This window comes from Embiotoca jacksoni, unplaced genomic scaffold (assembly GCF_022577435.1).
Source record: "Embiotoca jacksoni isolate LCO1_2020_lvr unplaced genomic scaffold, fEmbJac1.0.p SCAF_1, whole genome shotgun sequence".
Lineage (NCBI taxonomy): Eukaryota > Metazoa > Chordata > Actinopteri > Embiotocidae > Embiotoca > Embiotoca jacksoni.
The window spans coordinates 26,172,385-26,191,441 of record NW_027185229.1 but is presented as its reverse complement, the minus strand read 5'-3'; the positions used below and the strand labels follow the sequence as shown (position 1 = coordinate 26,191,441).

Sequence of the window (19,057 nt, the reverse complement as noted above, 5' to 3'; positions counted from 1 at the left end):
TTTTCCATATGCACCTCACGTTGGTGTCTCTCTCTCTCTCTCTCTCTCTCTCTCTCTCTCTCTCTCTCTCTCTCTCTCTCAGAGCAGATGGATGGTGGGTGGTCAGGAAAGGGTTAAGTGCTGTGCTCCATAAACTCTGCTTTAAGAGTGTGCTGGAAGCTACTGGTTCAGCCTTTAAATACAGTCATTTGACACATCCAGCCAGGGGATTGTAGCAGAGACTAGCTGCTATCCCAAACTCAGGCTTCAAAGGCGAGCTGGTGTGTCGACATCACACTGCTCTGGACAGCATGAAGGCGCTCTTATTCACCTGCGTGCTGGTGCCGTGGCTGGCGGCAGCCTCAGCCAGGAGGGTTGACCAGGACTCACAGCTGATACCGGGATCTCTATCTGGCAGCCAGCTGAACGGATACTTCAGTGACCATTTGAAATCGAGGAGGGCGAGGGTGAGAACTTTACTATTTACGTCGAAGAAGGAAAAAAAAAATGTTTTCTTCACTGATAATATTTCATTTTAAGTATTATTCGTCACTAAAATTTACAAATTTGTTCATATTACTCGTAAAAGTAGTCCAATGTCAACAAGTAAACATTTTGAATCCATAGCTCTATTTTGCAGCATGATTTGGGGAATTTGTTTTTACCTACCAAAGACGTATTTATAAATGCAAAATAAAAAATAAAATAAAAAATTGCAATCCTGTGTATGGAATTAAATTAAAAGCTGCTTTTGTTACAGTAAATATGAGCACAGAGGTATATTGCCAAGATTTATATCACACCAGACTTTTTTTATTGGGTTAAAACAATTTTTTTTTTTTTTTAAATAATTTAGCCACATGATACTAGAAATTAATAGTCCACTTCATGGTTGGGTCAATTAATCAGCTTTCTCCTACTTGGAAACGACAGAACCTGTCAGCACTTTATTTAACCTTCCTCCTCCTCCAACAGATAATAATTCATTCAGCTCACAGTTCCAACACACACAAACTCTACGCTGAATCAACCACACTAACCCTCAACCAACCACACTAAGCCCTTTAAAAAAATATTTGGAAGAACGGAAACCAAAACTCGGATCCGATTTGTCCTTCGGGAAACACTTGCACAAAGAGGAGAAACCCGCAAGCGGCCCACAGAGCGAGAGGGTAAGAAGTAAGTGTGAGAGAATATGGCCGTGGAGCATGACTTCGGTTTTAATGAACTTTGTTTGGGACCAGCTGTTTTTCATACAAACTCCCATCAGTGCCAGGCCCTTCAGACACAGGCCTCCTACCCTCCACTGCTGCTACAATAAACAAGGTTTATTAGGTTAACTTTTTAATCCACAATGTGGAAAGTTCTGCTTTCTCCCCTGATTGGTTTGAGGAATAGTCAGTTAGTTCGGGGTTGTGGTTAGTGTCTTCGAGGAAACTTTGATTGGATGCAGCCAGTCAATGGAAGTGAAAACCGGTCTAAACAAACACTAAAGCCGTGGTGATGTAGGACCTTACTTTCATTAGCAGGTAGTTTACCAGTAGCTTTATAGTTCCCGTCTCTTTTGATTGTAGCTCTTCAGATAAGTCCTCAGATTGATGAGCTTGATGATCTAAGTTACCCCGGCAACAAAGTTGAAAGCTTTTAATTTGCCAGGACCAGGTTGAAGGATGGAACGTTTTTCAATCTCCTCCAACGGTCTACGAGTTCCTGAGGTCGGGGGCAAAAGGCTAACTTGTGGTTTTATCATCTGCCCAAGTCTGTGAGGGTCAGCGCGGACCCCTAAAATGTGGACGGCAACATAAAGCCCAAAATTTGAGGCTGTGTGATCCACATTACAAAAGATCACTGACTGCACATCAAGCCAGAAAAGTAACATGAATGTTTGTTTCCCTGCATTGAATTTACCCATCTTTGGTCCCATCCTCATTAAACGGTCACACAAACAAACAAACGTCGTGTTTTCTGATATGGAGGTGCAGTACGAGTTCATGTAACTTTACCCCCAACCGCAGTATGTAAGGCACGTCCTAGGTTCACAAGCCACACGACTTTCCCACCAGCCTGATTCTCATTGGCTTCTACAGGACAGACGTTAGGTTTCACTTTACAGAGCCTGGTCACTGTTAGTACAAAGAGACTTCGGAAAAAAGATGTATCGACCAGGGAAGAACAGCGTCAGACATCAGAGCCACAAGCAATAACTTTAACACTCGCTCCCTGATAACCAGAATCGTGCAGACTGGAGCAGTTAAAGCTGTGGCCGGTCGTCAGCTGAAATTAGTGAACTGTGTCACAAATCAGCCGCCTGATTCGTTTCAGTCAGATGTTGGCACAGTTACAGAGGAAATGTAGTGACTCTGGCCAAAACAAACCCGCGCAAACGTCAACCTGCTTTACTTTTGTGGAACCCAATCTAACCCAATAATCCACCGATGCAATGCCAATCAAATAAATGCCAGCACACATTCCTTGTAGATGTCTTTTTTAAAAAGGAACAGAGCAAAGCTGCTTTTCACCTGAAGAATGTGCACCAAGACAACTTGCGAGAGTCAAAACTTCTGCCTTATACTGTTATAAACGGCTATTCAGTGTTTAAGTTTAAATAAAACCTTTAAACTCATTATTCTGTGACTGAAACTGGACTTCCTGGATCACAATCCATGTTACGACCACCAATACAGACCACAGTGACATTAACAGTAGGGATGTTGACGCAGCCGAAGTTTATTAGACCCAACAAGGTCTCTAAGAGACTTTATGTTCTTGTTCTCTCATGATTAAAATCACATATTCAGCTGTCACTGTTCACAATGAATTCTCAACAGTAAGACTTCATTTTGCTACAACTACGGTGTGCAAAGTGTGTCCACCAAAGAAAAGAATGAGTTCATCACAGTCTAGATGCTGGTGGGTGAAAACTATTGTGCATTTTATTCACTTTAACCTTAGTATCAAACCTGACTACCTTGTCCTACTGATGAACAGTTCATTTTATCGTGGCCTCTTAATGGTCTTAACTGAGTGTACAGAGTACACAGTACAGAGATTTAAAGTTTTGTTTCATCTTTATTTGGTTTCTATCCAAAATGCTGTGTCAGCACATATCTAAAGCTCACTTAAACCCTGGTGGTGTCAATGTTTTGCCAATGAGCTGGCAGCTATATGAACAGGCTGTGTTTTGTCCTGCAGAGGGCGCTGCCTGCTGCTGATGAGCCTGATGACAGCCCAATCCCAGACGCCTCAGGTAAGATAAAGACCTGTTTAACTCACCTGCACCTGGTCACACAGAAAACTGAAATGATAGGAGATGTTTAAAACTGCCTTGTGATTTGTTTTGAGATGCTTCGACTCCGTCTGTGGCTTCGAGGTTTGGGAAAAGTCAGTCAAAGACAAACTACAGCTTTCTCAGAACAAGTCGATCAGGGTTTTGTTTGGTTTGAACGAAGAAGGAGGCCTGTCACAATTATTGCATAATCACCTGATCACAATCATTTGAGCTGACCGCAATCATTTTTCATAATCATCATAATCGTTTCCATTCATCTGCTAAACATCGGTGGAAATGAACACAGATTTCTGGCATCTCAAATGGAGGGATTTTCAGACTTTTTGTCTTATGTGATGAATGGAAAATCTTTGGGTTTATATTGGCTGGTCTGACCAAACAAGACATCTAAATAGATCACCTTCGGATAAAAGAAAGACAGCCTCAGTCTGAATTGAATCAAACTGGATCAACGGTCAGTACTTGTGCATTGTTAAAAACAGCAACAGCTCTCTATTGACTTAAATGCAAAACAAACCCGCAGCAGATTATTGTGGAGAAAGGCTTGATTTTGTGGTGGTGACTGTGTTGCAGACCTTCCCACCTGCCTGCTGTGTGTGTGTCTGACGGGCTCCGTGTATTGTGAGGAGGTCAGTCCAGACATAACCTCTGTTCCCAAGCTGCCTAAAGAAACTGCCTACCTGTACGCCCGCTTCAACAAGATCAAGAAGATCAGCACCAAAGACTTTTCTGACATCGGTAAGTCTGAAAACTGTCACTTATCAGAGCCTGTTGATTTCTCAGCCCAGACGTGCCACCAACGATGATGTCATCAAAGGGTCATTTTAGCTTGGTCATGGAGTGCAGTCGTCTAATGCATTGTACTCTCAAAGGTTCCATAATGGAAATAAAAAAGCGACGTCGCAAAATGACAATAATGAAGTGGTAATAAGTATGCAAATCCTCACTTACTGCTCACTAGTGATTGGCTATTAAATAGGAAGAGAATGAATAAACAAAAGGGGTGATTTCAGCCTCAGAGTTCAAAAGAGACAGTACATGAAAAGTCTGAAAGATTTGGGTGTTCACCACGTAGGCGCTAATGAAAATGTGCTATCGAGCTGCAGTGAAGTGTAGAATACAATGTTTTTAAAGCTTGACCCAACTCGAGAACTAAAGTTGTGGATATCTCGGCCTCGGCTGCACCGACTTTGAACTTGATGGAAGGAAAGAACGTAAATCACGAGAGAACCACTTTGTAAATGGTCATCCAATGCCGACAGAGTAGCCATGAGACAAGATAATAATTTGTATGATTTAACTCGGCAAGAGATATCAGACACAAAGATGGATGTCGCAGTAGAATGCAACATTAATAAGGTAAAGGAAAATAAGACATTCAAAGTGACTACAACTCTCGTAAAAGTTTCCTTTCACCCCTCATCTGTCAACAGTGACTCTGAGGAGGATTGACCTGACGGGGAACATGATCTCAGAGATCGAAGACGGGGCGTTCTCCAAGCTCGCCCTGCTGGAGGAACTGTCTCTGGCTGAGAACAAACTGGTCAAACTTCCGATGCTTCCTGCCAAACTCACATCCTTCAACGTCAACTACAACCTCCTCAAGACCAAGGGCGTCAAGGCCAACACTTTCAGGGTACGTCATCGACACCTCTCCTGACTTTTCAATCAGAAAAGTCCTCACTGCGCCTGTTGCAGTTACTACATAGATTTCTAATCGTAATCGTTTGAGACGACTGCAATCATTTTTCACAATTGTAACAGTTTCCATTCATTTGTGTTAAAACTACTGGAAGACAAACAGAAATGTCAAATTTCAAGTTCTAATCCACGATTAGAGGCTTGTCTGCCTCTCCTTTAATGACATCATCTCATCACACCAATTTGTCCGCCTGTGGATTAGCGGCACATTAGTGGAATATTAGTTCCCCCGACTGTTTATCTCGAGATGCTTAACTTCTAATGTTCGACCGACCGCATTTCTATTGACATTGATAACATGGATTTAGTTGCAAAGCCAAACACCACGGCCAGTAAATGTGTCTTCTTCTTCTTCTTCATAAGGTGTATGTCTATTATTAAAATAAAAAAATGAACAGAAAAACACAACTGAATTGTTTAGTCTATCTGGTTGAACCAGAGTGCGGTTAATAATAAAGTATACTCTGTATATAAAGTGTTCATCTCAACATAGTAATCTCCACTGTCCAAATCCCCCCCCCCACAGAAACTAACCAAGCTGGTCAACCTGTTCTTGGCCAACAACCAGCTGGAAGCAGTTCCTCAAATCCCGGAGAACGTTCGCATCTTACATCTACAGGTTTGGATCTTTTCCTGGCACAACATACACAGACAAATTCAGTTTAGACGCCACTGATACACTCTGATTGCCGTACAATTTTTTTTGTGTTCTAGATATAGTGAAAAACTGATTATACAATTTTTCTGCTCTAAGTGAGAATCAGATTTTTAACCAAAATCACAGTACAATGTTACAACCGTGCTACAATCTCAACATCGTTTCTATTTCCTGCAGAACAACAACATCACTGAGGTCAACGTCAACACCTTCTGCAGGTCAAATGACACCTACTATCTACGACCAAGCCTCAGTGAGGTCCGTCTGGACGGCAACCCGGTGGTGCTGTCCAAGTTCCCCGACAGCTTCACCTGTATGAAAATACTGCCTGTCGGACGGTACCGCTGAGGCAGCAGGAACTTTACTGCAGCCCCGGTTTTTTTTTTGCTGATGAAGCAGTTTTCCCACAACGAAGCACTGGGGGATACCGTGACCTTCTGGATTTTGGGGAGCTGGTCCCACAGGTGTTAACGTTTTATACTTCAGCAAACCTACAAACAGCTTGTGTCACTGTCAGGTCGAAATGAAACCCTTCACTGGACTGGAGGTGTAGAGTTGAAGGTGTTTCTAAACTCATCGAGGGGTCTTTTACTGACTGGTTGGGAGTATTAGGCATTTCAGCTTCTGCAGGAAGTTGCATATTAAGAGTTGTTAAGCATTATTCACATGAATTGATGCAAAGCCACACAAGAAACCGTGTGAAGGTCTCAATATGCTTCAAGCAAACTCGTTTGTCCAACCATGTCTAAAAATCGGTGTTTTTACCCGCGATGTCCTCACTGAAAGGTGGAGCTGTCACATCCTCTTGGCTGCAGCCGACCGCATGCCTGATCTATTTACAAAGAACTGTCTTAAGTTGAAGCAGTTTTGATGCATTGAGTCAAAACAAATGGGGATAACAGCACACGCTTTCAGTCTGCCACACCTCCACACTGCCGGCGTTTGTCAGATTGCTTGTTTTTGGAAAATTTATCCAAATTGTCCGACGCAGCCTTAAATTCCACAACAAATTCTGCTTGAAGCACACTGAGGTATTCAGACTCTGGGACTGGAAGTCACAGTCTTTCCTCGTACAACTAATCGAACCCCTCGGATGAGTGGAGCGGTTTCCACAACTCTACGCTTGACAGTCCAAATATTAGTTTTTTTCATTTTGACCTGACACTCCACTACCTGAAGGAAACACAACACTGCTTGTGACCTTGGACCAACACAAACGCACACCTGCAGCCACAAGCCAACAGGCTTGCTTGTAATTAACTGTACTTATGAGTTTAAAGCACAACAACAGGAGGTTTTCTCAATGAATTCTGAAACAGAAGCATGTTGTTGCTATACGTAACATTAAGTAGTAAAGAAATGTATTTAAATTCAAGATATTACTGCAAAACTTTTGACTTGTTTGGCAATTTTGCTGATCTAAACAAATAACTGGAGAAAAATCTCTTTATTTTAATGAACTGTTTAAAAGGCAGATCACAAATTCCACCTTGTTCATCGTGAGTCAGGCATTTTAATTGCACCTCAGTCAATACATGACTAAAGTTGAGAGGCGTTAGAGGCTTTTTTTTTGGTTGGCTTTTAAGTTAATACAAAAATAAGTTTTGGAAATAGAGATTTATTTCAAAATCCAGATATTTCTGCAGTTAAAGGGAACATATTGCTTACGTCTCCTGGTCTACATTTTTATTCGGAGGCTCTGCTGTTATATTTCTGCATGATATACAGTTAAAAATCTCCATATTTATAATGGCCCTTTGTGCAGGCTTCAGTTCAGCCTCTGACTGAAACAGGTCGTTTTAGCTCCTGTCTCTTTAAGGCCCTCATCCTGATCAGCTGATTCTCGGCCGACTTCTTTTTGTCTTTCTCTACTCAAAATGTCAACTTACCAAATCCAACTGACTGAATAACTTTAGCAACAAAGGCTCCAGAACAGACGCCAGTTTGAAGTATTTAGTCAAACAATCTGATTAGTTTGATGATTAGAAATAAGGCATTTAAAAAAGCCTCATCTTATGACTCACTTGGGGCCATTTTCACATATATTAACCTCCAGTTTTGGAACTTTTACAGAGACATTCCTGATGACAGTAGGAGGGAAAAGTGACTTTAGTGACGCAAAAAAATACTTGATACCTGCATGTTGATCTGTAGTCTTTTTTTTTTCAGCTGAATAGTATCATGCGTGGATTAATGTCACTTTAAATTACTCCATCAAAAGCCTCTCCATAAGAACAACGGTCATGTGGACTGGTCCAGCTACAGGCTTTCTTAAGTATTTTGTTTTTAATTTATAGACTCCAGTTAAAGTGAACTGGGGGACAATGTACGTATCTATGAACTACAGTAATGTGAAAGTTACTCCTCTCGCTTTTGTCTGCTTTTAAAATGTCTTGCTTTTGTCCCTAACTCTTCCCTTCCAGTAATAAAAATGACTTTAGGGATTATTACTGATGTGAATAAGACAGTGGTGTACAGGAAGATGTGTATGTGACATGGCTATGTTTAAAGATATTTTAATAAAGTTAAACTTTTTTAATTAAAACATGTTTGGGATCATTGTTAGAGCAGGTGTTACCTACGAGAAAGAGTGTTTGGAATATTTAGCCTCAGGTACAGGTACTGATTGATTTAAGTTCGAGATTTCACCTGATGAGAGTAGTCGTAGTAAAACATATTTATAACATGGTCAGGCTGTTTTATGTCAGTGTTTTCATTCTTTGAATTACTTTGCAATATCCGTTTCAGGACAACAGCAGATTTTTTTTTTTCTAGCTTCCTTAATGTTGCGTTCACTGTGAACATTCTCCTCTAGCATGAGAAGCACACGAGCAACCCAAGGATACTCGTCCAGATCCAGTTTCCTTTTTTAAAAAGAGATGCACGCTAGCCTCGAGGTACACTGGAGCAATGAAGCCTACCAACGTACCTGCCACAGCTAAACTTAATCCTTTTAACACAGACCTATACATTTAATTTAAGTGTTATTGTCACAGCCAAAACACACCTGGGCAAATCTATTATTACGGTCAAAACCTCAACACCCACATTCAACTCAAGCACGCAGATTAGAGATCGAATACTGCTCGCAGCAATTACAGGCTGAAATGTTCATATTACCTCTCATTACTAAAGTTTTCCACCTGAAGAACAGTGACAGGATCCTGATAGAGGTCCATAAAGACAGGTCGACATCATTGGGTTTACTTGAATCCCTTTAGTTGCAATTTCCAATGAAAGCACAACTTCCAATGTTGGAATCGGTCGATATAAAAATGTCAACTGTAAATACTAATAAATGCATCAGTACATTTTGTTATTTATGTGGTATAACTCCAGCTAATGTTGGTATGTTGGTGGTCATTGCAAAGTGCTGGAATAACAAACCGTTTTGAGCCACACTGCTGTTTGTGCATTAGTGAGCACAGATGTTTACATAAATTTGTCCCCAATGTCAAAATGCTAATCTGTGATTGGCCACACGCTCAGTAATGTCTGTGGTTCGTAACTGTACGTAGCAAAACATCATCTGCCGTCCAGTGACTGGTTGGTTAATGCTGTGGTCCGCCAGAAAGACAAACATGGAAACAAAATCCTGGCCTGGATTGTGAGAAACAGTTTTTTTTTTGGTTTGTTTCTTTATTCCACTGTATATGGATATGTTTTGTCTGTGGGTCATTAAAGCATGGAATACCTTACAGCAGGATAGCTACAATGGGAATTATATTTTTCCATTGTAACACTGAAGAAAATGCAAGTAAAGCAAAATAAGAGTTTAGAGCACACGGTGCCGGTATGGAAAATGTGGGTTAATCCTCCTTCAGCCATCCAACTTGGCAGGACTTTACATTCTCTGAGTAAACAGGAGAATAGGTTCCATATTGCTTCTGCAGCTTGATGTGCTACTTGACATTTTACTGCTACCCTCTTCAATGAAGTCCCGCCCTGATATGCCCACTCTATTTCACGCCTACCGCATTAACCTTCAAGTTTCTGCCATTTCATCATCATGACATCCGGCCTCTGTACGAAGTGTCATTGTATCTTCATGTTTGACGGGAGCCGACCACTTACACAAACTAAGGCTGGCGCTACACTTTAAATCAGGTTTTTTTGGTCATTTTTTAGACTTCCAGACATCCAAACATCCATTCAGCTACAATATCGTTCAGCTCATTTATTGAAGTTAGGCCAAAGAAGTACATGTTTCCAAAATTTCACTCATATCACCAGAAATCTCCAAAAGAACAGTACAGTTAAGGATTTTTTTAGTTTGGGAGCCCACATTGGGTTTCATGAAAACGACCCTGATTATCAGGGATTGAGTCCTCGGAGTAAAACAGTGGGTGATAACAAGTTGAAGGAAGTTTCCCCCGAAAATGAACGCGAGTGTAAGAATTATATTGCCATTTTACAATGTAAAACCTGAAGCCAGTCCACTCTGGGCCACAAACAGAAACCCTGAGCTCTGACTGAACAAGAGAAACAGTCTCCTCCACTGATAGATGAGGGTGGAACTCAACAAAGGTTAAAAGATGAAATCCAACCTGAAGCTGCCATCATACATGTTCCTGCCCCAATATATTGACTGACTGACATCTGGTCTCCCCACCAAAGCAAATAAAGATGGACTGAAGCCTTTTATCACGACAAATGATGGAGATATGTCATTAAGCAACGAGCCGAAACGTTGCTTCAAGTTTGTGGACTAACTAAGAAAAACTACCGCAATCACGTTGGGCCAAAACAACAAAAATACGAGTTAGGAATTCATGTTATCAGTGGTGTGACAGGAAATAAAGGACAGACCAGAGTCTCCCATATTCATGGTGACAAAATAATAGTTCTGTGTCACGTGTGAGCGGCAGACAAATACGTAAACATCACAGTAAGCAGGTGCACAAAAGGTGTTTTTTTTGCCCGACTGGAGTCCATGTTAGTGCAGGTGTGTCGTCACTTACTTGGAAGTGCTGGAAGGTTCTGCACCGGTCGTCACATCTGTTGGAGAACGTCCTTAAAGTCCTGAAGAACAGCAGAAGATCCCGGCTCTCCTCCACACTGAAATCACATCGCACACACCATTAAAGGTGTTTGTTTAAGTGTCCCAGTAGCCAGACGGTTCCAGCTCATCTTACGCAACCATAACATCCTCGGTTTGATTCAGAGCGTCACGATCGCTCTCTCTTCTATCCGTACATTCGCTCTCATTGTTCAAACAAAGGCGAAAGGAGTTTATTTATTCAGCCTCCCTCAAAAGTCTCATTAGCATGTTAGCATGCTCAGAGTGACATCGCTAACAGGCGTATGGCGTTTGTGTGTTAGTTCGCTGTTGTCCTCTGATTTGCAGTAAAAACAAAGAACATGTGAACTTGATGTATTTGGTCAAAACCTAAAGGTATTGGACAAATTCATATTTCAACCCTCTGGTGGTGCTACAGAAAACTTCTGCGGATCAACAACATTTCTCGCCAATTAATTTGCACTTAAATTCAAATTGCTCTTTGAACAAACTGGAAACAAAGAGAAACAGGAAAAAAAAGGGAAAATTTTTAAATTCAGAATTGTCTTTTTGTTTCAGAAAAACATTTAAACTTTAAAAAAGTGTTTAGTAATGAATTATGCTATTTGTGCATATTTTGATAGAAACTACAATAACCAAAGACTTTCAGTCTTCACTGCAGAAAAGTCCATTTGAATAATCTTTGTAAGCAACACATACAAAAACATAAATAACCTTGTGTCCCTAAATACTCTAACAAGCAGCGTTAATTCCTGAATCCCCCAAAAACTGTCAACGGGAGGTTAGAAAAAAAAAAAAAAAGGTGGAGGAGGTGTTTCCTTGTGTAGCGTATGTTGTTTATAGAAAAATTAAATCTTTGTTTTGGTCTGATTTGGTCTGTCTGAGCCTCGAGACATGCTGTTAAAGGATTTCCAGAGTTTTCCTTGGGGGCCCAGGGCTAGACGGCAGCCGGGTTAAGTTTCCAGATGACTGTTATTCCACACAGAGCTGATGGAAACATGGCAGCACCCTGATGGAGCTCTACCAAACAGACAGAGAGAGAGAGACTGATGCCTCGTTCGGTGTTATATCGAACTGATCTGGTCGTACTGGTTCTCAACACGGAATCAAAATCCTCGGTGTAGAATGAGATCAATCATACTGCTTGTAAAGGCCTCATTATACAGTGATTCTGACGAGATCGGTGGATTTGAGAGTTTCTAGAAGCAATAACAACTTGTTTTCACCAAAAACTGGAAAGTTATCAAATTTTACAAACAACCTCTGACTAGAATATTTGAGTTTTTTTTAATTTTTTTTTATTCCCTGTCCTACAAACATATTTTGATTGGTACCAAAAATTAATCTTTAGAAGTTAATCCGCAACTCTGAACTCTTTAAGAAAGTCGCTTAAAAGGACATTTTCTAACGAATGAGTACTAGAGTGTAATTTTGTAAAAATAAACATTTATTCCTACTTTCAAACAAACCAGACAGCCCTGATTGAAATCTCTCAAAGACCCACAGGACTGAAAGATCTTCACTACCGACCAAATTACAACAATATTTTCTTTGTAGGTAAAATGACCACCAGAACACGATTCCCAACTTTCTTTGCCTCGTAATTCCATCTAACCAGTAAACCTGACTTTTTAAGTCAACACAGAAGCTGATGAAGTCGTTTTCAGGAGCACTTCACTTAAAGAAATGAGTTGATTTAAGGCTTGTTATTTCTGCAAATTAACTTACAAGAGCCAGCACAGCTGCCGCCAACTCATCAGTACTTGTCACCATTCTTTCTGGCAACATAATCGATCCCATAAAATTTCCTGACAACATTCATGCTTAACAGAGGATAAATTATTGGACTTTAATGACATCATGTTCTTTAAACAAGTGGGTGTCGCAGTTCTTGCCACAGAAATCACAACTTTACACTTTCCGATTTACATTTTCTGCTTCTGTTGCCCGACAACTGAAGAATATGAAAGAGTGATTTAGTTTTGGCTCATAAATACGTGTTTTTTTGGCCCATTTCATGTTTTTGATATTTAGTTACAGTAGATGACGGGAAACGTGGTGGCAAGAAATGCAAGAAAGTTTCATTGCACCATTCAAAACTGGGGATGTTGCTGCACAGTCAGCGTCTTTACAACTAGGCCACTGCTGTGCCTGAATGTGGACTGTTGTCGCGTGTGGTCATGTGACCTCTGATGTGAACCCTGCTTCTTGTCAGGTTTCGTACCTGCCGGTTTCTTGGTTACTGCTTAGCTGTAATATGGTGCTGTGAATTGTCCATGTGAAGTCCGTTGCTGAGGGCTGATGAACAGGCAGCCAACGTAAACTTGGGGAATACTTTATAACATTGTGAATGAATGAATTATACAATTGATTAACTTTCTATAGAGACAATTCTTTCTCTGACTTTTATGGGTTTTAGCATTCTCTCGTCAAATCGAAGTATGAAAAACGGTAACAGTAAAAGTTAAAGAAAGAAGCATTAGAGGGAGTAGAGGGCAGAAATACAATGATATGGTATCACAGCAACAAAAAAAAATAAATTAAGTGGGGTTGCTTCACTGGTGTCCCCCTAAATTAAAGAAAAATTATATTTCCCAGTCATTAAATACAAACGTATCTGAACGTGACTTTTAATGTAAAGAAAGCAGAATATGAACCTGTTTAAGGTGAAAACATTTCCCGTATAAAGTAGATCCTGTGTGCAATAATGCAGGTTTTGCAAATGTCTTGCTCATTAAGCAAGTAATTGTGACCTGAAGCATCTTTTTAGGCTTCAGGAATATTTTTTTATTTGTTATTGGCCTACATGTGTAACTACAGGGATTCTGTATTGGACTGTGAGAACTGCCAAAACCATGGGTGGCTACAGAGCAGCGCTGTTAACTTTAATACTAACAAAGTTAAGAGACCACTTCAGGGAGACAGATGTGGGAACAACACGTGTCTAATGAACAAATAGAACCAGCGAAACTCCTATCAGTCAGTATTTATCTGAAACGGTACAGACCAGATTGATTTGATCGATTGTCAGTTAGATTTGGGCTGTAAAACTGACTGTCCATCTCCCACTCACACACACTCTGACAAAGCACCAGTGTTGAATCAGTATCTTTGTATTTTTCCATCTGTTGTTTGCCAGACTTCTGCAGACTGGGACGTACGATCCAGATGTGGTTTGGCCTCGGATATAGAGCAAATCAGACTCCCGCTCCGTGTTGCTGGTCCACTGACTGAGCAGACGCTTTCGGACACATTTGTGGTTAAAGGGACACAAAATGCACCTGGGACGTAAACACACCGCATTGCGTCCATATCTAACATCCGAAGGAGCCTCACTTTGATCTTACGGGAGCACGCTGCTTTGTTGCGCATTGAAATACCGGAAAAATATACAAGTTGCGTACTGTGAGCACTGGTTATTGTTTTAATGATCAAAGCTGACACAACCAAAGACTGGTAGAGGTAACAACCAAGTGGAAAATGTATTGATCTTCTAGTGTAAAGTGATTCTCTCCTGAAACATTCAGCACCGATATCTTTAAATGGTATTATTTTTAGGAAAAGTACCAAAAAAAAAAAACAGGGACAGTGATAAAGAAAACATAAAACAAGCGATTTAACAAATAACAATGAAAGTACAGTAGATATTTGATTTGATCATGTCAGATAAATCAGCACAACTGTTTCTTATAACTGTAAAACATTTCAGTACAGAAAAGTCCAAAGATAGCTCTGAGCTCATTTAGAGTTTATTTTTGGAATAAAATTCTCACTGCATATCTTGGTCACTATTATTCTAGAAGTAATTTTGTGGGATCCAAAAATGCTATTTGTTATTGTAATGTTTTTTTTTTGGTTTTTTTTACATCAGTCATATATTCCTATCAATGTTCCCCTACCATTATTTTATTTTTTTTATTTCACTTTATTAATCCCCGAGGGGAAATTTCTTCGCCACAGCAGGGGGGCTCCCAGGGGGGAGCTGCTGCAACAGGCTGCCACTAGCGCGGCGCCAGGTAACCTGACCTGAGGTGCATGTTTTTGGATGATGGGAGGAAGCCAGAGAACCCAGAGAGAACCCACGCAAGCACAGGGAGAACATGCAAACTCCGCACAGAAAGGGCCAGGACCGGATTCGAACCCGGAACCTTTTTGCTGTGAGGCGACAATGCTAACCACTGCACCACCCTCAACACTAACATTACAACACTAAGGCGCAGCACTATGAGCTTTGTTTTACCTATGTTTGGTGATTAACATTTTACGGCAAACAGTGCATGCTTAAATAAATATTGCAATTATAATAGTCCAAAATTACATGAAAATGCAAAAGGTTTAGTCAAATAACTTCCCACCATCGCAGCAGCAAAGTTCTCCAGAAACCTCAGAAAAACCCTGGCTGTTGGATTTGTAAAAGTCAACGTTGGTCTCAAAAATGCGATCTGAAATCATGGAACTCGTCTATTCTGCTGGAAGAAGCCTCAGAAGACCAAAGAAAAAAAAAATGCGTTGACATACTTGATCGATGAGACTCAGAATAACACGTTTAGATCAGCGCCTCGCCGTCTCGCCTGTGAACTCTTTTTTTTTTTTTTTCAGCCACAGTTGAAGACCAATATTCTACATTTCCAGATAAGGAGAAGCTTCAGCTTCATCCTTGAAATCTGGCGAATCGTTGAACACTGACAACAGGCTCATCCTATGGTAACAATTACATTAAGGAGTACTTGCCCCTTCATCTGATGGCTCCTGTCTTTGTCATGGGGTCGATGGCTCCAACAATGCAAGAAGGTCATAGTGAGTGCAAAAGCATCCTTTTACCCTCACAGACCTTAAGGTGAAATATCTTTCACAGTCAGAATCGGTTCCACATTGTTTCTCAGATGTTTGGTATTATAATAATTTCTACACCTCGCTAAATTCTTCTTTCTGTTAACAAACAAAACATAAATGATCTAGTTTGTGATAGATTGGCAAAGCATTTTAAGAACGTGATATTTGTCATAAACTGACTATAATAATAAAAAATACAAAAATAGCCTTTTGGCTCACTTTGCCACATATTCAGCTATTTGTATAAATATACACGACTCCTGTTAAATATAAAAAATAAATAAAATCTCACATTCTCACCAGACCACGAACCACCAGAAATTCTGATTTATGGAGAAGAAAAAGATTCCATGTTGAAATATCGTTTGCGACCCTCAGGCTTTGATAGCAATTAACATTTTGTTTTTACAGGAGTGTAAAAAAAAAAAAAAGCACCTGGTGGGGAAGAGATGGTGACTAAAGCTCCAAACATCACTGAGTAAACCTAATAAGACCCGTTTCAGCTCAGACAGTTTGAACAGGGGGGAAAAAAAACAAAAAACAGGTGCAACTCGTATTAACGATGGCTCTGCTCCACTTACAGGTGTGTGCCAGTACGCCAGCACACCGAAATGGAATCCAACCGTGGTGGATGTAATGAGTCACACCTGTGTGCGGTGGAAAGGCCCGCTGTCTGCGAGTACGAGGCCGACAGATTGGGAACGCGTCGGTGCGCGAGTGAGGAGGTTCAGCTGGACGACAGACGGCTTCGACCGCTTTAATAAACACCTGCGTGAAACTAAACAGACCGCGTTCGCTCCGACGGGAATACTGTCCGGTGTTAAATGCCGTGGGTGGCAGTGGACCAAGCAGACGGACTGTAAATAGATGACCAACCCGACCGCAGCGATTTGCCGGCGGTGTGGAGGTGTGACCGTGGTTTAAAACTTCTCCTTACAGCTCTCATTTTTCATCCGTTACACGACTCGCTTGTGTCGCTTTTGTGTGTACAACCGAGTGCAACGCTGTAACTGTCTCCCAGAAAACTCAACGCAGAGCCGATTCTTACCTCGACAGGAAGCTGCTGAAGTTCTGCAGGTCTTGGGAGTCCAGCACCACATTCAGATCACTGATAGTCCTCTTCGATGTCTGACCCTCCTGCAAGACAAACACACCATCGAGCTACTCAGTTAAAAAACAAACTGTGCATTAGTTTCTTCAAAGTCGGAGTTGCTCTGCTTTAAATAATAATAAAAAAACGATATTTGTAGAGCACCTTTCATACAAGAAATGCAGCTCAAAGCGCTTCACAGCAAGAGAATTACATGCAGTGTTTCACATAAAAACACATATAAAGGAACATTTAAAATTATAGAAAAGAAATTAAATGCACAAGAAACAGATAAAATGCATAATAACAGATCAAATGCATAAAATGAAACACAAATAGAGTTAAAATATAAAACAAGCAGTATGCCTTTTAAAGGCGCGGTAGTTCAACGTGTGAGCGAGCTTCAAGAGTAACGAGTTCAAGACTGATGTAAAGAGGGATGTTTTGAGCTGTTTTGTAAAAGTAAAATCCTTCTTATATCACGAGAACGTCATGACTGCTTGCTTCTGTCGTGCTTGGGGCTTCAGATTTTACTGTTGCTTCATACAAGAGCTCACAAAGGGTGAACGATACAAACAGAGGTGACTGAAGTCAAGCTGAACTTTGAAACCCCTCTTGAATTGCAATCTGAATAAATATATGAAATTTGTGATAGTCACAAGTTTAATTTCTTATTAAATACAATTCATCCTAATTCGGAATCATTCATCATTAATCAGTATGCACTGGAGAAGGTTTCTGTGGTTTGGCGTGTGCACTGTGCACTGCATGTATCAATAATCAGCTTCAAGCCTATGACGTCAGAAGAAATCATGTTTTTGGGCTCAATTTCAGCTGCCGACTCCAAAATATTTTCAACACTGAATTCGATCGGGAGCAAAGTTTGAATGACGAACAATGAGCAGAGCAGTGATGAGTGATAATGCTTTATCAAATCAAGTGTTTTTTTTGTTTTTTTTCTGAAAACCAGCTGTCGCATTTTATTAGCATGGCATGAAGATGAGAGAGAAAAAAAAAAAAAAGAGCAACAAGAAACCCACAGCAGCTTGCTCATGGTGCATGTAAACTAAAGAAAAAAAAACATAGAAGAAGAAAATACATGATTAAAACAGGACAGAACTCCCTGGAAACCCCAAACTGTGGATTTTACACATCTCTGTGTGTATTAACGGAACAAATAACGGCTATTTATTGATCTTCAGCGTTAGTAGCGAGGCCAGCTGCTTCCCTCTACTTCCCGTCTTTATGCTAAGCCAGTTTTAGAGAGACAATATTTCACTTGGAAAGATGTTGGGGTGCTTGTGTTTAATGTTTTATTTCTTATTGTAAAGGAAGTTTAAGTGATGTTACTGAAAATCAGGCACCGTATCAGCAGCATCCACCTGGAGGAGACGTTTGACTGATTTCTTGGGCAAGGAAAAAAACAAAAAAACCCCAGTTCTCTCATTTAAACTTGTTTTTTTTTTTTTTTAAGTGGAAATAACTAGGAAATACTAAAGATGTTTATACAGTTATATTATTTTGAAGAGATTACAAACAAAGTAATAGCTGTCAACGGCATAGACCTGACTTTACCCGGTGCATCCAGAAACAGTTTTTACTTCAGTTTGGTGCGACGCCCGACTGGATGACCTGACAGCGATTTGTTCTTAAGTATTTCCACTGTCAAGACAGTTTCTGCTGAAGTCTGAGGAGCAGCTAAAATCCCAACTGTGCACTTGAGGTCTCATCGGGGAATCGCTGAAAAAAAAGCTCTCTTGTACCCTCTGCTGGGCTGAACACGGCAACACAATCTGGAAAACACAAAACATCCAGAACCAAGACTCCAGAAAAATGGATATAAAATGACTCACCTTGACCTCCGAGAGCTGGAACTCAACCTGGAAGACGAGTTCAGAGCAGCGACCCGATGCACAGACCTGCTGGACCAGCTTACTGCCACCTAGCGCGCACACACACACACACACTACATTGTTAGTTAAACGTGTAAACAAAACCTACGCTTACAACAGCATTTCAAAACAAAAATGCATCGTTTTCAACCTTGAGATCTGATTTTTATGTCAACATTTTATACGTCAAATTATTTACATCAACGACAGCGGTCTCCTCCTTTCTGGCCTTCGTTAGCGGTTGGAAAAAAAAAATTACTCAAGAGGCTTGGATCAAAATCAAACACATCGGACATTTATTCTTGCAAGAAGGAGCAAATACATGCCACCCTCGAAGAGTATCTGTATCTGCTTTCATATGGTGATACTGAGTTGGTTGTAGGTCACAAGGGGAGTCGTCAATTAGATGCGGAAAGCAAAACAAAAAAGAATCACTTGCAAATAAGACAGACAACAAAAAGAGATTTTTTTTTTTTTTCCCGGAGCCACATTGCAAACAAGAGGAAGAGACAAATCTTTTTTATTTTTCCATCATTACCATACTGATATGTTTCTTATGGATGCCCACAAGCTTTGCAGACGGCACAAATTAAAT

General features: G+C 40.5%; 2 protein-coding genes across 2 annotated transcripts in view; one reads left to right on the top strand and one right to left on the bottom strand.

Annotated features, from left to right (window-relative positions):
• cenpp (centromere protein P) overlaps positions 1-19,057 on the bottom strand; it is an 80,308-nt gene that overhangs the window by 59,983 nt on the left and 1,268 nt on the right. Inside the window, exons 4-6 of the mRNA XM_069150396.1 lie at positions 18,424-18,512; positions 16,529-16,617; positions 10,589-10,685 (exon numbers count right to left, since the gene is read on the bottom strand). Of these exons, the coding sequence (XP_069006497.1) occupies positions 10,589-10,685; positions 16,529-16,617; positions 18,424-18,512 (275 nt within the window). The remainder of the gene's footprint in view (positions 1-10,588; positions 10,686-16,528; positions 16,618-18,423; positions 18,513-19,057) is intronic.
• Positions 149-8,166, top strand: ogna (osteoglycin, paralog a). The gene is made up of 6 exons (XM_069150311.1): positions 149-446; positions 3,172-3,226; positions 3,842-4,006; positions 4,702-4,904; positions 5,496-5,588; positions 5,805-8,166. Exons 1-6 carry the CDS (start codon positions 291-293, stop codon positions 5,973-5,975), a joined length of 843 nt encoding a protein of 280 aa, XP_069006412.1. The 5' UTR covers positions 149-290; the 3' UTR covers positions 5,976-8,166.

Excerpts from the sequence above, each read along its gene's own strand:
- ogna (XM_069150311.1), top strand. The coding sequence starts at position 291 with ATGAAGGCGCTCTTATTCACCTGCGTGCTGGTGCCGTGGCTGGCGGCA. Across the intron at positions 4,007-4,701 it reads CAAAGACTTTTCTGACATCG|TGACTCTGAGGAGGATTGAC; the intron begins GTAAGTCTGAAA and ends ATCTGTCAACAG. Across the intron at positions 5,589-5,804 it reads TTCGCATCTTACATCTACAG|AACAACAACATCACTGAGGT; the intron begins GTTTGGATCTTT and ends TATTTCCTGCAG.